Source organism: Alligator mississippiensis, chromosome 13 (assembly GCF_030867095.1).
Source record: "Alligator mississippiensis isolate rAllMis1 chromosome 13, rAllMis1, whole genome shotgun sequence".
In the NCBI taxonomy this organism is placed as follows: Eukaryota; Metazoa; Chordata; order Crocodylia; family Alligatoridae; genus Alligator; species Alligator mississippiensis.
The window spans coordinates 15,634,892-15,653,757 of record NC_081836.1 but is presented as its reverse complement, the minus strand read 5'-3'; the positions used below and the strand labels follow the sequence as shown (position 1 = coordinate 15,653,757).

The 18,866-nt window shown below is 40.4% G+C and overlaps 1 protein-coding gene across 6 annotated transcripts in view; it reads right to left on the bottom strand.

Moving 5' to 3' along the window:
* Window positions 1-18,866, bottom strand: part of PRDM16 (PR/SET domain 16) — a 465,190-nt gene that overhangs the window by 38,495 nt on the left and 407,829 nt on the right. For 5 of the 6 annotated variants that reach the window (XM_019493858.2, XM_019493859.2, XM_059716432.1 and 2 more), the window contains exons 5-8: window positions 14,181-14,283; window positions 5,968-6,166; window positions 1,773-1,920; window positions 1,089-1,242 (exon numbers count right to left, since the gene is read on the bottom strand). In XM_019493858.2, coding sequence (XP_019349403.1) covers window positions 1,089-1,242; window positions 1,773-1,920; window positions 5,968-6,166; window positions 14,181-14,283 — 604 coding nt within the window. Of the gene's footprint in view, window positions 1-1,088; window positions 1,243-1,772; window positions 1,921-5,967; window positions 6,167-14,180; window positions 14,284-17,572; window positions 17,747-18,866 lie in introns of those variants that run through there. The other variant, XM_059716433.1, reaches the window with a different exon arrangement.

Genomic DNA, 18,866 nt, shown 5'->3' with positions numbered 1-18,866 from the left:
AGAGAAGACTTAAGCTCCATAATTAGATGGGGGAGAGAGCACAAAGCTGATGTGAAACAGCGTCTTGTTTCGGGGCTAACAAAAATTTGAGACTCCAGTTCTCTCCCTCTCTCAGGTGCCAGGCATAAAAGTGTGAGGGGTAAGGATCACACCACAGGGAGCAGTGGGAATGTTTTGCATTTCCTCACTGACACTGATTATCTCAGAGCACAGCAAAACTGAGGCTCACACCCTATACTGTACTTGTATTCTGTTCCCATGTTGGTAGGGACAGGGAAGCAGCAGCTTGCCTCGTGAAACACCATCACCAGAAGCTGAATATGTATCTGGTACTGTGCTTTAAACGTAAAAGCATCCCTTTGGTAAGGTGCCAAGCAGCAGCCGGTAAGGCTCCTCTTTGCATGTTGATGGCGAAGTGCAAATATATCTTTCTGCAGCTACCAAGGTGCAAAAGACACTATATAGATGGGATAAAAGCCCAGCCCTGATAGCGACTCTTAGGCCTTCCTAAGGTAAATGTCACATTTGGAAACGAAGAGCACAAACAATATGGCTAATGTGCCATTTAAATGGCTGTAGAGTATTGTCTAGACTAAAGCCTCTGTAAACAGAAGAAAAATTGGCTTTTTGTTAAAGAAAAAACAAAACAACCCTTCCTTTGAGTCTCTGCCACTTTCCCAAATTCTTCATAAAGGTTGAATGATTTGAGGCACCTCAGAAACACATTTCTCTCAGACTGTGTCAGCTATTTATTTATGTCACCAACAGGCACAGTGAAAAATAAAAAAAACACAAAAAGAAGAGAGAAAGAAAAGATATGAGAAAATGGCATCGCTGGGACTGCTGAGAGACTCAGCTTTTAACTTGTCAAGGAAGTCAAAAACTGCCACGAATGTTTACTGAAAAAACAGGGAGCATGCAAAAAAAGAGAAAAAAGGGGGGAAAAATTGCTGCGGAATTTCATCTTGTGCTCTGACCTATAAAATTACAGCGGCTGCTCACAGAGGGACAGCCAGTGCTGGGGGGCCCCTCAGGATATGTGCAATTATAGTGAAAGCCGGGGCTCTGTGATGCCCGTGACAACTTACATATGAAAGGTTTGACAGTACTGTGAATGTGCTTGTGTTGTTTGAGGCCAGATGAAGTGGCAAAGGTTTTGCCGCAGTCCGGGCAGGCGTGAGCTCGTGCGCCAACATGCTGGGAACGGATGTGCCGCTGGAGATTGCTGGGGTCGGTAAACACCTGAAAGAGAAAATGCCTTTAGGGGAGGGGAACAAAGGTGTGTGTGGCTGAGAGCAAGGGAGGGAGAAGGTGGGGGAGGCACGGCTGGCTATTTTTGTTATTTATCATCATTGTTCTCGGAAGAGCTGACTGGGAGTGCAACTGTGCAGGGCTTTCACTTCACCCCCGCACGCAGACACGGACGCGAGGTGGCACTGACACCTCTCATGGCAGGCTGCAGGCATGCTCGCTGATGTCGGTGGCATATCCCCTTTGGTCAGTATGAATAGCAGAAGCTATCTGCCCATCCAGTGCTTGGGGAAAGGCCAGTAGAAAGGTGCTTTTTGGGCCTCCTGACTTCCCCACTCAGGCTCACCACACAAGGAGGGCCGTCTGCTCCTCTTTCCTTCTGCTTCCTAAGCCTGAATGATGGCTTACCACCATTAATCCACAAAACCTTAAATGGTGCTGATTGCTACGGTGCATGCTGAATGGCACTTCCAGCTCACCTTCCCCAGGTGATGCCGTTCCCCCACAACGCATTGCCATACCTTCACACAATTTTCACATTCAAAGCGTTTGCCACTGTCATGTGACATCTGGTGACGAATCAGGTTTGATTTCCAGTTGAAAGCCTTTGGACACTGGTCACACTTGTACTCCCTCTCCTCCGTGTGGATTACCATGTGCTGCTCCAAGCTGAGAAAGAAAAGACATGCTTACCTCACAGGGTAAGGGAAGGCAAGCAACTCCGACAGCTAGAACATGGAGCCGAACGGTGCAGGCTTCAACTGGTTTTAATTTACAGACAAGGCTGAACCAAGCACTTGCTTTCAGTGGATTTACAGTTACAATAATCATGTCCGTTAGGGTCACAGTACCAACGAGGTTTGAGATAGAGTGGTGATTAAAGATGATGACAGAGAAAGAGGCCGAGAACCACTGGGGTTTTTTTTTCTTCAATACTAACTAGTCGACATGGTGCTTGTCACATAACATGACTTCAAAAACCTTTTAAAATGAAGTGAGCGACAAATTAACGATGAAGGGTGCAACTATATGGAAATTTGAGTCTTTTTTTTTTTCAATCTTTTTTTTGGCATTTCATTTCACATTTGAGAATGGGCCTCTCCAAAATTTGCTATGTTTCATGAATTCTCTTACTGCAAAACTGGCTCCCCTTGCAGCAAAAAAGAAGTCAAAACTGACCCACGCCTGCAGGTTTCTAAAGGGAAAAGCTAGCACTTTGTGACACAGATTCCTGCCGAATCCCCTCAGGGAAAGACAAGATATTAGCTGTGTTACTGCTGGAGTGATCAGGTTGCCGTTTTCATGGGCACAAAGCCCACAACTTTCCAGAACACAGTAACTTCACATTTGAAAGAAATATGATAAGGTGCAAACACATTTCACTTTTAAATGTCAGACATCTTTTACTACTTAACTCGGCGATTTCAACTTCTGCCAACTGGCAGCTTCTCTCAAGCCAGGAGGACGATGGCAAACCAAAGTGGCTGCTGGAGCAGTGCCATAGCCTTTTCAGACAATGTTATAGGTTGCTGCATTTCCTCTAAGCCAAAGTGCTGTCTCTGCCTTTTGAACTTCAGTGTGTGTGTCAGCACATGGCAGCTCTGGTGGCCACTAACCCAGGTGCACTTGTATAGAGGAGCTACTGGGAGAGGTAGGTACTGGTAGGGAAAGGAGGAAATTCCTGGGCTGAAGATGAGCATAAGGGGCTTTGCCCTGTTAGCAATCCAGGTACACAAAGAGCTTGAAACAACGTACCTCAAATAGCCTGATCCTGAGAACAAATCTGCAATCCTGTTGCAGTTCAGTGGGAATTGTAACTATTCAACCTTATTGATAAATTCCATAGGATCATTAAAAACTTGTGATGTTTAACAGAAACTTCTGTGTAAATTTTATTAAGTCATCCCTTTACAATTTTAACACAGGGGTATATTTTCTAAAGGATAGTTTAAAAAACATAACAAAGCTCAACCCTACAGTTCATTTTAATCCAGCTCCCTTAAATACCACTGGACTTTTTCATAGCCTGACTGCACAGGACAAGGCGCTAAGGCTGAGGATTTTGAAGGGCCAAGGAGAGTTAGGCAGTAGGCACCGTAGGACTGCGGATCGCCTTCACTTAGACTCTTGAAATTCCCAGCCCATATGTTCACTGACCTGAACTCAAATATTTATGAATCTAAGGGATTTTGCTGGTTCACAAATTATGGCAATTGTGCATGCTGAGATTTTGGCACCCTTTGAGTACTTGGACAGATATTTTTCTGCTCCAAAGCCAAGACATTTATTGTTAACCAGAAGAGTCTAAGATCCCACTAGTCTCTGGATGATCCTCTTCTTTCAAAGTTATAATGGTTAATCATTGTGAAGCGGACAGTAATAAATTGGCTGGCTGTTAATTATGAAGAATAATCATTCATTTTGATAAAAGAAACTCTGTTCTTAATGCCATTAATATAGATTTTTTTTTCCTGGCAGTTAATTGTGATTTATGGGTTTATACAGCACAAATGCAGGTGACTTATTATAATGTTTACAGGAAAATAACCTACTGGGATTAGCACAAACATTTTTTATTTAGTCATCTGCTAAGTGCTGAGTTTCAGTTCCCTGGTGATATTCTTGATTTGAGCTGAACTAACTTTCAAGAAATTATGAGACCATCTAGATATGTTGACTGGATTTATTTGCTGTCTTAAGAGGGCTTCTCAGTTCATAAAGTGGAATAGCCAGATTTATAGGGGGACGAAACAAGAATTGGTAATTTCCTCTGAAAGTTCCACTAAATTTAATGTATGCACGGACTAGGGCGCAGCATGTTCTCTGCCTCCGCATAATGCCAGCCAAGACCTGACTTTTTTTGTTTTCCTTTTGCAACAAGATATATGGATGGCTTAGTCTATAGTAAAATTCACGGAGACCTGAGACATTGTTAGACTTCCAGGAATACCCTAGGCATTCAGGCCTCAACTTTCAAAAGTGACTACTGGCTTTGGATAGCTCAATGCTGTGCATAAAAAAAGGCTGAGATCATTCTGAGAATCTGGCTTTTTCATTATATCTTCAGGTCAACACCCAAATACAGAAGAGCCCCATTTGAAAATTTTGAAAAGAGTCCTATTTGAAAATCATGGCTCATGACTATCTGGTTATTAAGGTAACCTTTCAGTCGGATAGCTCAGCGGGTACATGCCCACTTTTTTCTTAATTATGATTTTAAGAAGGAGCAGTTTATAGCAAAGACTCTGAGGAACTTGTCCTAGTAGGAAGGTGGTGCTGAGAACAAGGCATTAGACAGGGGTTCAGGAGATCAGCTTTCTGTTCCTGTCTTTGCTCAAAGCATCTCTGTTTGAGCTTGGGCAAGAGACTAACCCCTTACTCACATTAGTAAGCAATTACTAGCAGAAGTAAGGGTATGACTATCTCTATGCCTTGCTCCTACTCTGTACAACAGAAATACTACTTGCATACAACGGAAATAAAGGGATTCAGGAAGCATTCATGGACTGCCAAGAGGGAAATATGTCAGTACTCAGGGAGGGAGATTGTAGAGGGACAGTATAAACAAAGAAGGAAGATGGAGACTGAAAATAAATTATTCCTGTTATCACTGAAAAGGCAGGAAGATTTTGAAGATAGAATTCCACTTCCTGGGGTATTTTTTTTTAAATCACGTGGATGTGTTATTTTCCCAGGAGAGCTGGAGAAATTCAAAGAAACAGCAAACTTATAGAGAGTGAAAAAGAGTAATTCAAGTTGGAAAACAAAAGGTGAGGAAGAATCAGGGAGAACTGCCGGAAAATATAGATACCATCAAACTGCTAGATGACGTTACCCATCCTAGACTTGTAAAACTCCTGCAAGGTGCTCAGTATTCAGATATATTTTAGTGAAGATACATTAGTGGATTGTCTTGGACACATTTATACTCTAATTTCAGATTCTCTTGTGTATTCCATGGGACTGTAAGAACACTTTTCCTATTTATTATCATCTACTCATCTGCAACAAAATGTTATAATTACATTCAACATGATTACTACTGGCCAGCACTCAGTGGTCATCTTTACCAAAATCTTGTAGAGTGGACCATTGGCCTTAAGCTTGTAGTTTTGCTGTGCTTGTTTAAAGTGTTGACAGTTCGAACAATGTTATCATGAGGCCTGCAGTATTTGGTGTTTTTTTTAATACAGCAGTGTTTCCACTTTCCTCTCTATCCAATGGTATAGGATCAGGCCCTGATTGCAATCTTTTCTTTAAAAAACTGATCTTTATGTTAGGTTGGCACTGTAATGTTACTGGCCCTGGCCATATGCCTCATTGTTGACTTGGAAAGGGTAGGCCGGAATTGCGTCACCATGTGTTCAAGCCTTGGCCATTCTGCTAACAATTAGGGCAAATTGTGATGGAGGATTTCCTGCAGTGGCGTGAAAACAGTTGTGGTAACATGGCAGTGGATGGTTGAAATGCACTGAGATCATAACCTCATGTGACAAACAGCTATTGACTGGGAGTGATTTTCTAAAAACTACTAGCCTGAGCCACATTCAACATGGCAACTGCAGTTGAAAAGTCCCATATCCCAGTCCCAAGCTCGAGCCATTCATTTCCCACTTGACGAATACATTTTGAACAGTTAGATTTCATATTAGGATAATTTGTTTTAAGCTTTCAATTTATAGCTAGCCAGGCAAGTGCCTGCTGTGTGTGTGATACCTGTATTTATTGGGGAACATTCTCTCACAGTCTTTGCACTCATAGACCTGCCCATCGCTGAGGCCTTCCTGTTTTATCTCCTCATTCAGGGTCTCATACAGAGAGCTGACAGTGTTGCAGGCATATTTCTTGTGCCGCCTCAGGTCCAGCTTTGACTGGAAGAGTTCATCACAGTCTTCGCAGCGAAATGTGTGCTCCTCTGAAAGAGATGGACAAAGCAGTTCAGCTTTGGTGTTAGCAAGTTCACATAATGCCAGGTCGTTCGATCCACTAGTTCTCTGGCTCACAAAATGCAAGTCAATGAAGATCACTGCAAAAGCATGTTTACAAGCCACAGGTATAAAGTCCGTCTCTTCGAAGCAAGCAGGTGCAGCTAACATCAACTGCGACTGGCTGAACGTGAACCATTCGCATCAGCTCGGGCAATGTGGAGAAACCACAGCCTTGAAGCAGTCGAACTCTGAAAGGAGCCCTGAGTAAGCAGCAGCTTGAACTCTGCTGTCCACTTTTGCTCCTGAGCCTTGTTAAGGCTTTGAGCCGAGAGCAGCAGGATTTAGTGGATTTACACAGTATTGGAGATTCTGTGGGGGCAGGGGGATTGTCTGTTTGCTTGCTTGTCTATCTGTCTGTCAACGTGTTTTTAAATACAAATACCTTGATGGCTGTTTCTTCCTGTGAAGCTGTCAAGAAAAAAAAACAAAACAAAATACCACCTTCCCCCAGCTGCACAAGCCAGAATGATTATTGCCTCCCCAAAAGCCTGTAAAAGATAATCATGTATTTATGCTAGGAAGAGCTCAACCCTGGAGAACTGCACTTTCCAAGGCCTTCCCTCCTCCCCTCTCCCCAGTGTTTGTTATGCAGCAGCCAGAGGGCTTCACGAACTAGGGGGAGTTCGAAGACAGAGCACTGTGCAGCAAAGAAAAAGAGGCCAAATTCTTTGTTTTAAAAAAAAAAGATCTAATGCATATAATAAATTATTGTAGTCAAGGTCAAACAAATTAAAAAGAGGGCAGCTATTATTAAGTTTACAAGGCAGCATCCTGACCATAGTGCCAAGTCAAACAATCAGCTCAGAGCTGTAAATTTTCCAGGAGAATGACTTCTGTGAGGGAGTTGGGACAGTCCAGGGTTTCTCCACCCAGCAGTCTACTTGAAACAGAAGCTTTTCATGTAGTTGCTTTCTGCTGTGTTCCCTCTTCTCCTCACCCCCCACGTTTCTGAAAACACTTTTCTGCAATTAAGGCTAGGTGCAGACATTCAAAAGGCCCAAGGTGGACTCGATTAAAGTTACGTGGTTTTCTGTAAGCAACCCTTTGTTGGGGTGGGGTGGGGTGGGGTGGGGAAGGGGGCCAATCTTAGACTGGGTTCTGCCGTTTTTAAACTAGTCTGCATGTGTCGAACTTCTGTTCCGTTACAGGTATAGACCAATTTCCAATCATGAAAAATGTTGCATCTGTAGCAGGCCTAAAGTCCCTTTCTCACACTCTGATAACATTGCTGCAAATGTAAAGCCTTCAGTGAAATTCATTACCTTAGGAGACAGAAGGAAAATATTATTTTTAAGGGATGTTTGCTCAGAGTTAATTTAATGAACAGCATCGTGGGTAGTGTGTGGTACAAGAAAGGAGATGATAGGTTAAAAGACAGAAGGCATTTCGATCTCTTGTCTGCCTATACGGAACTGGTATTTCTAGGATGCGTAAAACATTTTAAGAGATTTCCTTGCTAAAAAGTGCTGCAGATGATTATTGGCACCAGATTTTGCACAAAATATCACAATTGCCTAAATCTTTGTTTTATGAAGTGTGTTTAGTATAAATCAGAAGTAGCTCCCCTGGAGTCAAGGCAGTGATCTTGCCTTGAGCAGAGAGGTAGAGTAGATGACCTCCCGAGGTCCCTTCCAGCCCTACTTTTCTAGGATTCTAGAAGCCAAGACAATATCCTCTCCACTGATCTTGTATAGCTTCCTTGTCTGAGACCCAAACACTAAATCTCTTCCTCCCTTTCAATATAGCCCAGTGCCATATGAACTAGACCGTAGAACGTTATCTCTATTCATGGCACTTGCATTTAAAGTAGTATCAATACTGTTAAGGAGTCTATTAATACAGTTCTCCTGTGAGGTGAGGGCAATGATATTGCTCCCATTTTAGAACAGAGAGAAATAAAACAGGGAAATATGAAATTATTTGTTGAAAGTGAGAAAAGAAGAGAAGAAAGGATAACGGGAGGGCGGGGGGAGAAACAAGGACATGGTTTTCCAAAAATTAAAGTTTTTCTCAGAATTTTTTTGATCACATTTGGATTTGAGCTGAAAAAGTGCAAGGGGAAATAGTGAAAATTTCCCAATTTTGCCCCCATTTTCAGTTGGCTTAGACACATAACAGAATTTGGGATTCAAAGAAGAGTCAAAGGCCCCTTGCCTTCCAGGGGTCTGGACTGAGCCCCTTTAAAAGTTTTTATGGAAATAAAATGGGTTTATTAGAGCTTGTGAGAGCTGTGCCAGTTTGTAACTGATTTGTATCATGGTTCTGGGGAGAGAAAGCTGAAAATGGAGACCCAAGAAGCTCCCTACATTTAATTGGTGGTTGACAAAACTGCATTAACTGTGGTACTTGTTTTTGTCCTGTCATCCAGCAATTGCTTCTTATTTAAAAAAAAAAGTTGCAAACGGTTATGTTATTATGTCACATTTTCACATTTCATGTGACCTGACAGCAGGATGGGAAATAAGATGCTACCAGGCCGAACTTAAGACTTCATCAGAGAATATTTCTGGACTAAAATTATACCTCTTTTGAGATAGAGCTGAGTTAGACAGGAGGAGTAGCATTACCTTCTCCAAAGCATGGGTGCTGAGGGAACACTAAAACCCTAAAAGGACTTGTCTGCACTCCTGGCATTGCACTCATCCTGGTACCATCTATAACTGGGCTTGATGGGCCACCTACCATACATTCATTAAAGCTAGATCTGTGGAGCAAAGTGCCAGCAGTGCTTGCAGTATTTATGGTGCCTCCATTTTTGCTCCAGCTTTGGGTATCAGAAAATGACAGATGAGCTGGAACCAGCTGGCTCATTTGCTTCACTAATCTGCATGATAACTAGGTGGAATAGTTTTGAACTGCTCTGGTAATGAGATCATCTCTCAGTAAAACATTCTGCTCATCTACTGTTTCTCTCCTTTATTTTTCTTCTAAGAAGACTTAATGATGTCTGAACCTCTCCCAACCTCTCCCAGCTCCTCAGGTTTGAGAATCCCAAGACTGATCTCCTAAGAAATTTCCAGTGTATCCTAATTGCGTGCAGGACAAAAATCTGCCCAGCGCAGCTACACTGTAATACTTTGGCTTTCACCCCAAAATAGAAAACTTAGAGGGGGGAGGAAATTTTTTGCCTCAGAGAACATTTAACAAAGAACTTCCTCAAACTTCAGAAATTCTTCCTGTTCCTGTACAAGACTTACGGGATGGCTTGGGTTCGTTCTTATTTTACCTTGAGCCAGTTTCTAGTCGTGGAGATAGGCTGATTAAACAGGAACCCGGGGGTTCCTGTTCTCAAAAGCAAATGTTATCTCACAGAGTTAACTGCAGATTGGAAACACATAGGCTCACCTACTGTGTTACAACACATGACATAGTGCCTGCCTAGAGACCGATTTTGCCCTCACCTGCCTCATCCTGCACCTTGAGAAGAACTACGGAGGTCACAAGTTGTGCACAAGAAATCTGATCCCCAAAAGGTATCAGATCCCCAACTGGCTAAAATCCATTGATACCACCTGAAAATTGGAGTGAAGAAGGATTCTGCTAAGTAACACTGGAAGAAGTCAAACTCTGTGGGCATGTCTACACAAGATGCTGACTTCAAGTAGCCAAAAAATACTTTTCAGTAGCATGTCACAGCATGGACAGTGCTAATACACTACTGCACAGTTTTATGAGGCTACTGAGCCATGGGATCACCTAAAAGAAGTTTGCCAGCACTACTGTGCAGTAACTCCAGTTACTGAGTACTAATACAAGTACTAAATAAATGTACAATAATGACTGTGCAGTAATATCTCATGTAGATACATCCTGTGTGTCTTTATTACCCCGCTCAGTTTAAACATCTCTAGCTTGGGCTTTTCCTTTCTGTCTTTGTTAGGCAAATATTTTAAAGATAAAGCTCATCATGCTTCAGTTATATTAAAAAAATAGACCTGTTCTGTGCAGTCTCATGTACCAATGGCAGTGATGGTCTTCTTCCACTATTAAGCACAACCAGCTTTTTCATCTGCACAAAGAATCGACAATATAAGGGGAAATGGATTTTCTTCACACAGAATATTTGGTAAAGAAAACTTAGAGGATAAATAAAAAAAGATGACAAAACCGTGGTAGAAACATACCCTAAAATGTCTTCATGTTTTCTAATTTTTTATTTGTGTGTGTGTATATATTCAATATAAATCTATATAGAGAGATTTTCACAGAGTGTGAGTGTGCATGTCCGTCTGTCTATCTGTCTATCAATACATCTATCTACATGCACATTTACCATGGCTGAATGGGTGTGCATGTGTGCGCAAATTCCTTGGAAAGCTAGAAATAAGCCCTGGTAAACACTTCTGAAGAGAAGAAATTGACTGGCAAGCAGAATAAAGAAAGATCCTAAATTGATACATAATAAATATACTTGTATTCTGAACTCTGCATTTTCATGAAAACAAATATTTTACAATTATCAGTGAGTTTAGCTTTACAATACCCTTGTGCATTGTTGCAGAAAAAGAAACCATGACGCGCATAGATTAAAGGCTAGAGCAACACCTTGAAAGAGTGGATCCCACGTCACAAAGGAAGCTTAGTACTGAACTGAGATCTCCTGGTATCTGGATCTCTGCCTTTGCCACAAAGTCTCCAATTTATAGCAGGTACATAAAAGGTTTTTTTTTTTCTTTAAACGCAATAAATAAAAATGCTGCCCTATGAAAACAGTTTACTGCTTCCGTGTCGTAGGGGGGGGAAAGAAAAGAAAAGAAAAGAAAAGAAAAGAAAAGAAAAGAAAAGAAAAATCCAACAACAAAAAAATTGCTGCCAGTTCTCTATGTCTTGTTTGTCAAATCTGTGGTTATATGCGTCTATCTTAAGTTCCATCAGTAACACTCAGGACAAAGCAGGAATGTAACAGAAAAATAAATCAGTGCCTAATAGCTTTCAGAGAAACCAAGGGGAACACAATTATGTGGCATCTACATGCTAATCTACCAGACTCAGGTCTCAAAGGAGTTCAAGAGCTCTACTCAAAATTCCTGCAGTGATAAGGGGTCTACTGCATTTGGCTGGGGTTTGGATAAAAGATTTTTATGATAATTATCTTTGTGTGGAACATTTTTGCATTTTCTTTCTTCTGCAATTCAGAATTTAAATGGAGGGTGGGGGGAAGATAGCATTATCAAAGGTAGAAGTATTAAGAAGTCAAATATTCAATGTTGGGCTATTATAATTTAAAAGCAATTAGCTGCCAAAAGCATGATACATTATTAGGAAGATGCAGAAAAATGTTATATAACAACAAAGCTGGCATATTACAGGGAACAAGGTGTTTTTTGCTTGTTCAAATAAGTGTCACTTAAAAGCAAATATGAAATCTCTGAAGCAAAACAGATCACACAGCATTAAACCAGAAAGCCTTGCTGATTTTTTTTTCTATTTCTTTTCTAAATTATCAAAGAGGTATTCAGTTTTTACACCATAATTGGGGAAGTACCACCAGAAATATCTTATATCTGTGGCTTGCTTTTAAGGAAATCACGAGCACTTAACGCAACAATGAAAAAATACTCGAAAAAAAAAATCAACTGAAGGTTTTAATTTGCATCATCTGTGTTTTCGCTCCCTTCTCATCCACTTTTCCAGGAGTACCTTAAGCAAAGGAGTGTTTTGGCAGAAACAGTTCACTGAAACAACAAATTGCAAACAAATATTGCAAAAAGCAGATTTTACACATTCATCTTCCTAAGTGTTTGCCATGGAAATCTGAATCCAAGTTACATTTTTCTACCAGTAAGGGAAGTGTGTGAACAGAAGGTCCAACATAATAGCTCAAATTTCAAATGCTGATTATGCCAAACAATATACAATTAGTTCATGAGCAGCCTATAGGCAGAAATATATTTGTATAAATTAGTCATAAAATAATGGGCATATTTACATTAATAATGAGCTGTTTTCACAGTCCGTGGCTGACCAGAAAAGGACTACATTTAAATAATAATTCATTTACTTTAGATAATTCACCCACTTTTAAAACTAACCCCCCACTTTTGTCATTACTGAATTACAGGAAACCTAAAAAATACATGAAAATCTGATCAAACCTTTTGTATCTAGTTTTACCAAGGCGTTTTCATGAGCTTAGCTTTAAACAAACACAGATAAGTTCTGTTTCCGTTTTAGTTTTTTCAAAGATTTTTAAAAGTATGGGTTTGTGCCCTTCTTAATTTCTTTCCAAAGAATAAAGAAACCTTGCCTGGTTACTTCGTCAGACTCTTGTTTTCTCTGCTTAGCTTTTTTTATTTTAGCTGTACCAGGAATAGGATGTCTGATCTTCCCTACTTTGGCAGAGATCCCCTCAATGCCTCAGGGCATTTGCATTAACCACTGTGTTAAACGTTAGTAAACAGGTAAAACATAGGAATGCAAATATTGCCAGACAGGGTCAGATCACAGGCCCAGCCAGCTTGGTAGCCTGTTCCTAACACTGTGCAAAAACCTTCCTGAATTCAGCTAAATAACCCCCTGTCTATAGGCAAAACTTTTTCGTCTTAAAGCAAGAAGGCTGGGGTTTCTTTGAAAACTCTTGGGTTTTCTTTCTGTAATCTTTGCTGTAAGAATCCTGGAGTTTCTTGCTAAAGCCAGCTGCTTTTAGTCAGTTTAAAATTAAGCCCAAAATTTTCAATAGCCAGACTAAAATTCCCTTCCCCTAGTCGTTGTCAGAGTGGAAATGCAAGCAGAAACTCCTCTTACTCTTCACTTTTAATTTGGAAAAAACTCTTTTCCACCCATCTTCAAACACTATAAAAAGGGGGGAAAAATACCAGTGCTTCCCCCCAATTTTCATGTCACCTTTAACTAGACATAGCAAGTGGGTGGCAGTCAAAAAGAGAACACAAGAGACCACAGGTTCTTGCTCTAACTACTGTAAAACACTCATGCCTCCCCAAAAATGCAACGGCCCCTTTGATGCCCTGAACAATGACTGAACTTTAAGAAGTAATATCAGTGCATTCAGGGGAAGATGCCTTTTTAAATATAAGAACTTAATCTCTCTGGCTGCTCAATGCACAATGTACCTCCAAGCCATTTGCTTACTCAAGGAGTCCATTTATGCCTGGCACCTTGACTAGCCAGCTCAATCTGCTTGCCAAGTGAGACAGTGGAGCAACGAAGAGTTTATTTCAGTAGAGCCTGTTGCTCTAACGAAGTGGTTATCAAACTTTTCAGACTCAAGACACCTCTCATTAGACTCAAGACACCCCTCAGAAAATACCTGCTCCAAATTTACACACTTGTTTTAACTACAAACAAGAATAGAGCAATTCTTTTCTTGCAAAGAACTCGAAAAGACCACAACGAGTCAGAATGTTTTAATATGATGGACTCCTATTTGAAATCTCTAGGTTTATGTTGGGAATCATGGTTGCACACCTAACAACACTAACGTTTATGGCACGCTTAAAAGGATCTTGTCACACCTGTTGAGAACTGCTGTTCTAACAGTTCCGTGGACCCACCAACTGATGCTGCCGAGCCATCCGCATTAAAACAGCACTGTCACTGCTGCTCTGTGCTCTGACACTAAAGAACACAGAGTGGTTTGTAAGCCTTGGAATGTGTCGCCTTGCTTTTATTACCCACAAACAGCCATGGCAACCCTGGAAATTAATAAACCATCCCGTATAGTATTCAAAACCACAACATTCCTTGAAAAAATATTTAATTTTTCTGTGCAAGTCTTGAGGTTAAAAAAATCTGCTTAGGCATCACTGACTAAGGCAGCTTATCTTGCCAATACAGAACAGTATAAAACACATTAAATCTTAGAACAATCAACAGTTACATAACAGAGCAGGTAACCATGCAACTTAGTTTCTTGCTGCATATTCTTTTGTTTCCTCCTGGTGCCAGGTACGGAAAGGTGCTATCTAACAATAATGATCTTACCTTCCATACTGGGTGGCATGTTCCCAAGCGAATAAGCCCCTTCCTTCATATACACCAACAGTTCTTCTCCTGGCTCAATTTCTTTAATAACTTTATAATAGATCTGCAAATAGGAAAACAAAAACGGAGGAGACATGTTAAATATGCAAAGCCACATTTTACATTTTTACACAATAACCCAAATGATTCTAGCTAATAGGGGAGGCTGTCACTTGATTTGTTTGATAATTGCTACTGAGAGCTCTTTTGCTGCCTTTATTTATTCTCTATGTGTGTCAGAGTTCCATGTGGTTTGAATGATAAAGTGGTATTTACAGTAAAAGTCTCTCTCCTCCAAATTACACGAAATCTTCCTTTTGTGTTTTCTTCTAATACACTTACTGATACTTGTTAAAATAAATGGAAAATAGACAGAGCACAAGTTTGGGTCCCTGCCTAAGCCAGTATCAAACTGCTGTTTGAAGCGGGGTGGGGGGACGAATTCTTCTGCTGGTGCAAATTAACATAACTCCTTGGAAGCCAACGGGGCTACACCAATTTACACCATTTAGAATCAGACTTATTATTTCTTAACCGGACCCCTAAAACATGCTGTCTCCATTGAAGTACACCATCAGTCAAACCCAGCTTTGCAGAGCCCATTCTACATTAGAATTTGGTGAGTGCCACACTGTGCATCTAAGATATCTGTCTTGCTGCACTGAAGAACAAGCTGGGGAACATAGAAGGAATTCATAAGAGGGTAAGGGTCCCCACAGTCCTATGTACCATCCAAATCCCTTGTAAAATAGAGCTTAAACGGTAAGACCTTATATTGGTCTCCTGCATTGGGATTTATTTTGCCCACATGCACATAAGGAATAAACAAGAACAGAACTGTAGGGGTGCATTTATTAGGGGAGAACAGTAGTCATTTCTGCAACAGGAAAATTCAATAAATCGGAGACAGCAAAGACTGTAATGCTTCTAATTACACTGAAACATAAATATACACGCGTGAGACATTGTTGATTTCATACATATCATGCACCATTACTTATTATGCATACTCCAAAGTGTGTCAGACCCTTTACTAAACACAAGAAAACAGCTTGGTCCCTGTCATGAAGAGTTTACAATCCACTGTCATTGACTTGTAATGGTGTCGACCGCTGCAGAATCCTGACACCAGCATTAAAGGTGATGGTAACAACTCAGCAACAATGTGTGTGTATGGCGGAGTGATGGTTCTGAACAGATCATGGGGTTACATGGCTTGGGGGTTACTTGACTCAATGGTTCCCTCACACTGCAGTGTATATTAACATTTAAGTGCAGCTTGTGGGCAATGCAGAAATGGTGGATTAGGACAGTCTTGCATGTGGGAAAAGTGAACGCTTCAGAGATCATGACTGGAGGTCACTTCATGAGGAAGAGCAGCAAAAGAAAAGCACAGAGATGGTAGTGACTGAAGGACTCCCATGGCTGGAGCTGAGCTATTGTCAATGTCAGATTTGAAAGAGACGACGAGCAGCCAAGAAATGCCGGAGGTTCGGCCCCTTGGATGTGCGGTCAAGACATTTCTCAGTTTTTACGAACATTTTGGCCCTGCCCTTTTCTAACAATTATGCCCTGAGAATTCAGGGGCTACTAGTCATTAACCTTCAAAGTCAACGGCAATGCTTTATTAGTACAGGGCAATCCTTTTAGTGGCAGTGAATAAACACCAGGTTGTTTTACTCATCAGAATTTTCTTTTTGGGTTAATTAGCTATCCGTCTTCTTCCTCCCCTACCTAGATCCCTTTCCTAAATAAAATGCAGACTGTATCCATTACCTCCTTAGTTTGCTGAATTAGATAGAACAGCTCTCCGCCAACCCCACGTTTCAGCTGGGATTGAACACGCAGAATTCTTATACCTCTATACGCAATGCATCAATCCGTTGCCTTAGGAAGACTTTTTTTAATTCACAAAGTCTCTTTCATCTCCTTGTACCAACAGTACAACAAAGAACGACTGTCAAGCTGTCAGAGGTTCTGACCATCTGCCTTTCCAAAGGATGTGAATAAGACCTGTGGGTGTTCAGGACTGCACGCGATTTGGCCCTCATCATTTCAGGATTTGATCCAGCCAAAACTTATGCAAAGAAGCAACTTTCCTCCTGTGAGTAGTCTCATTGAGATCAACATGGAAAAGGTGAACGTGGTTATTCATCTGGGGTTTCCTCCTAAATTAAATCCCTTAAGGACATCACGAAAACCTCAGGTACATTAATTAATTATGTTTCCATGTTACCACTCGGTACAGAGATGGCAGTTTACAATATGCCAGTGAAATGTCTCAAGAGCTTGATTATATATTATTAGAGTATATGGCACTGCTGTGTGTGGAGGGGTGGATACTGTGGGACAAAAATCATTCTTACTCTTAATGAGAAGTTACACCTCTTGTCCCCCCCTCTCTCTGTGTTATGGCTTTTTTTTTTTTTGAGTTGGCACCACCTCTGCTTTACATGGAAATGAAATAATTGGTAAAGGACACATTTGGGACTTGGCTGTCTACCCCTGAACTGAGAGATATGTGCCTGAGAAAGGACTTGACCCAAAGTGTGAGATCCAGAGATAAACTTGAATTAATACTTTTCCATGTTTAAAAAAAAAAAGAAAGAGAGAACAAATTGGGCAAATGTATTTGCCAAGTACATAACTCTCAGCCTTATCACTCTATTTCAGTAAGATTTCCTCACACATTATCTGCAGTCATAAGTAGCATTCATGGATAAAGGTTCCATTCAACACATTTTGATTGTTCAATTAATATTATGTATGCCTTTCTTGAAAAATATGTTGTTTTAACCATGAGTGATAAAGAGCAAGCAATTAGTTTTTTTAATTGACTTTTATAGTACTTATATCCTTTAAATGGCATACCAAAGTATCTTAACCTCTTCTTAGGAAGTTTATATTACAGCTTCTGGGTTTTTCCATTAGGGGGCAGTCTTTACCAACTAAAATGAACTTACAAATTATCCAAAAGCTGCTAGCACTGCTCTTCATCCCTACCTCTCACTTACTGCTCTTCATTAAACAGTTGTTTTAGGGCCATTTTCTTTTCCTTTTTTTTTTTTTTTTTTTTTACCAGTTTAGGACTGTGCACATGGAATGAGGTATCTATAATTGGAGAAAGCACCAAAGAAGCACTCTTTGATAGTTTTAACTTACCTTGAACGTTGCAATTATTTTCACGTCACTCTGCAAATCAAAATAAAGACCTGACCCTAACCAAAAGCACCAAAAATGAACCAACCAACTGAACAAAAAAACCCCAAACAACCAAAAAACATTAAATGATAAAAGAATGGAGCAAAGGAAGAAAAAGAAAAATAAATACATAAATAAATGAGATGTCTGACCTGTTTTCTCTGGGTAAGGTGCAGCAATTCAGAGACCTGAGTTAAATTTAAATCTTTCCAGTAAACTATCCCAGTGGGGTTGATGGCAAAAACCATCCTCTGTACTTGGAGAGAGGCAGCTGGTATTGCAGGCCTGGTGACAGCTCCTGAAGGACTACCCTGGCTACTGCATTCTCATTCTGTGCATCTCTCTTGTAGAGGGGTTTCTTTAGTGATCCTCTCTCGATTATCTGAACTCCAAGCCTCAGACACTCCCCCTAATCTTATCAGTGAGGACTGGGCTCTCTGGAGACCTCCCTATATTATGTATGTAATAGAGACTACAACAGTGCTACAAATCAAAGGAAAAGGAAGTTTGGGTTATACAAGCAGCAGTCCAAGTTTTTAACAGGCTGAAGCTTTTATTTTTGCAGCTCTTTCTTCATTAAAATGCCTGAGATTAGAAAACTTGTAATTGAAATACAATAACAATCCTTATTATGTAGAGAAACATAACAGGATAAATCTAAGCATTTCAGAAAAGACAAAAATAACAGTTTCTATCATTAGTATATATTATCAATGCAAATTATCTGATTTTCCCAATTGTTCTTGTGGGCCTTTAAAAATGATTTTTTTTTTTATTTAACTTGAGCTGGATGTGAATTTAAGAATTAATATCACATGTACAGCAGATGAGCATGTTCTGACATGAAAGGTTTTTAAGTTCTGCTGTTTAATTGGTGTCTTGCTTCAGTAACATGGACATGATGCCAAAGAGTGAAGAGGAAAAATCTAATCCAGTTTTCAATGATTTACGGGACATCCCCTAGTGAAGAGTGCCCCACCTTTGCACGTTTCATATTTAGCTCGCCTGCAAACACTACCAAACTCTGGTAAAGATGTTCGCTGATTAGATTGTAATGAATTACTTCATCAGAGCTACAACAGCCTGATCCTGAAAGTTAACATTATCGTGCATGCTTGCCCCCCTTGCCCTCTCCCGAGTCAGCCTGTGCAGCCCTCGCTGAAGGGTCAAGAGCCTTTCTCTGTAAAGTGTTTTGAGATCCTTGATTGAAAGGTGTTACAGAAATGCAAAATGGCATTATTTTTAAATACATAGAACACAAAAAGAAAGCGAACATATTCCTGACAGAATATGCTTCATTATTTTCTACAAACCACAGTCATTTGCATTCTTAATAGGTTCCAAAGAAAAACTACAAGTGATTTGAAAAGCTGCTTTTTCAAGTAGTCTGTTTTTTATTTTCAGATCATGTTTGCTTCTTTCCTGTCATGTACAACAGACACAATG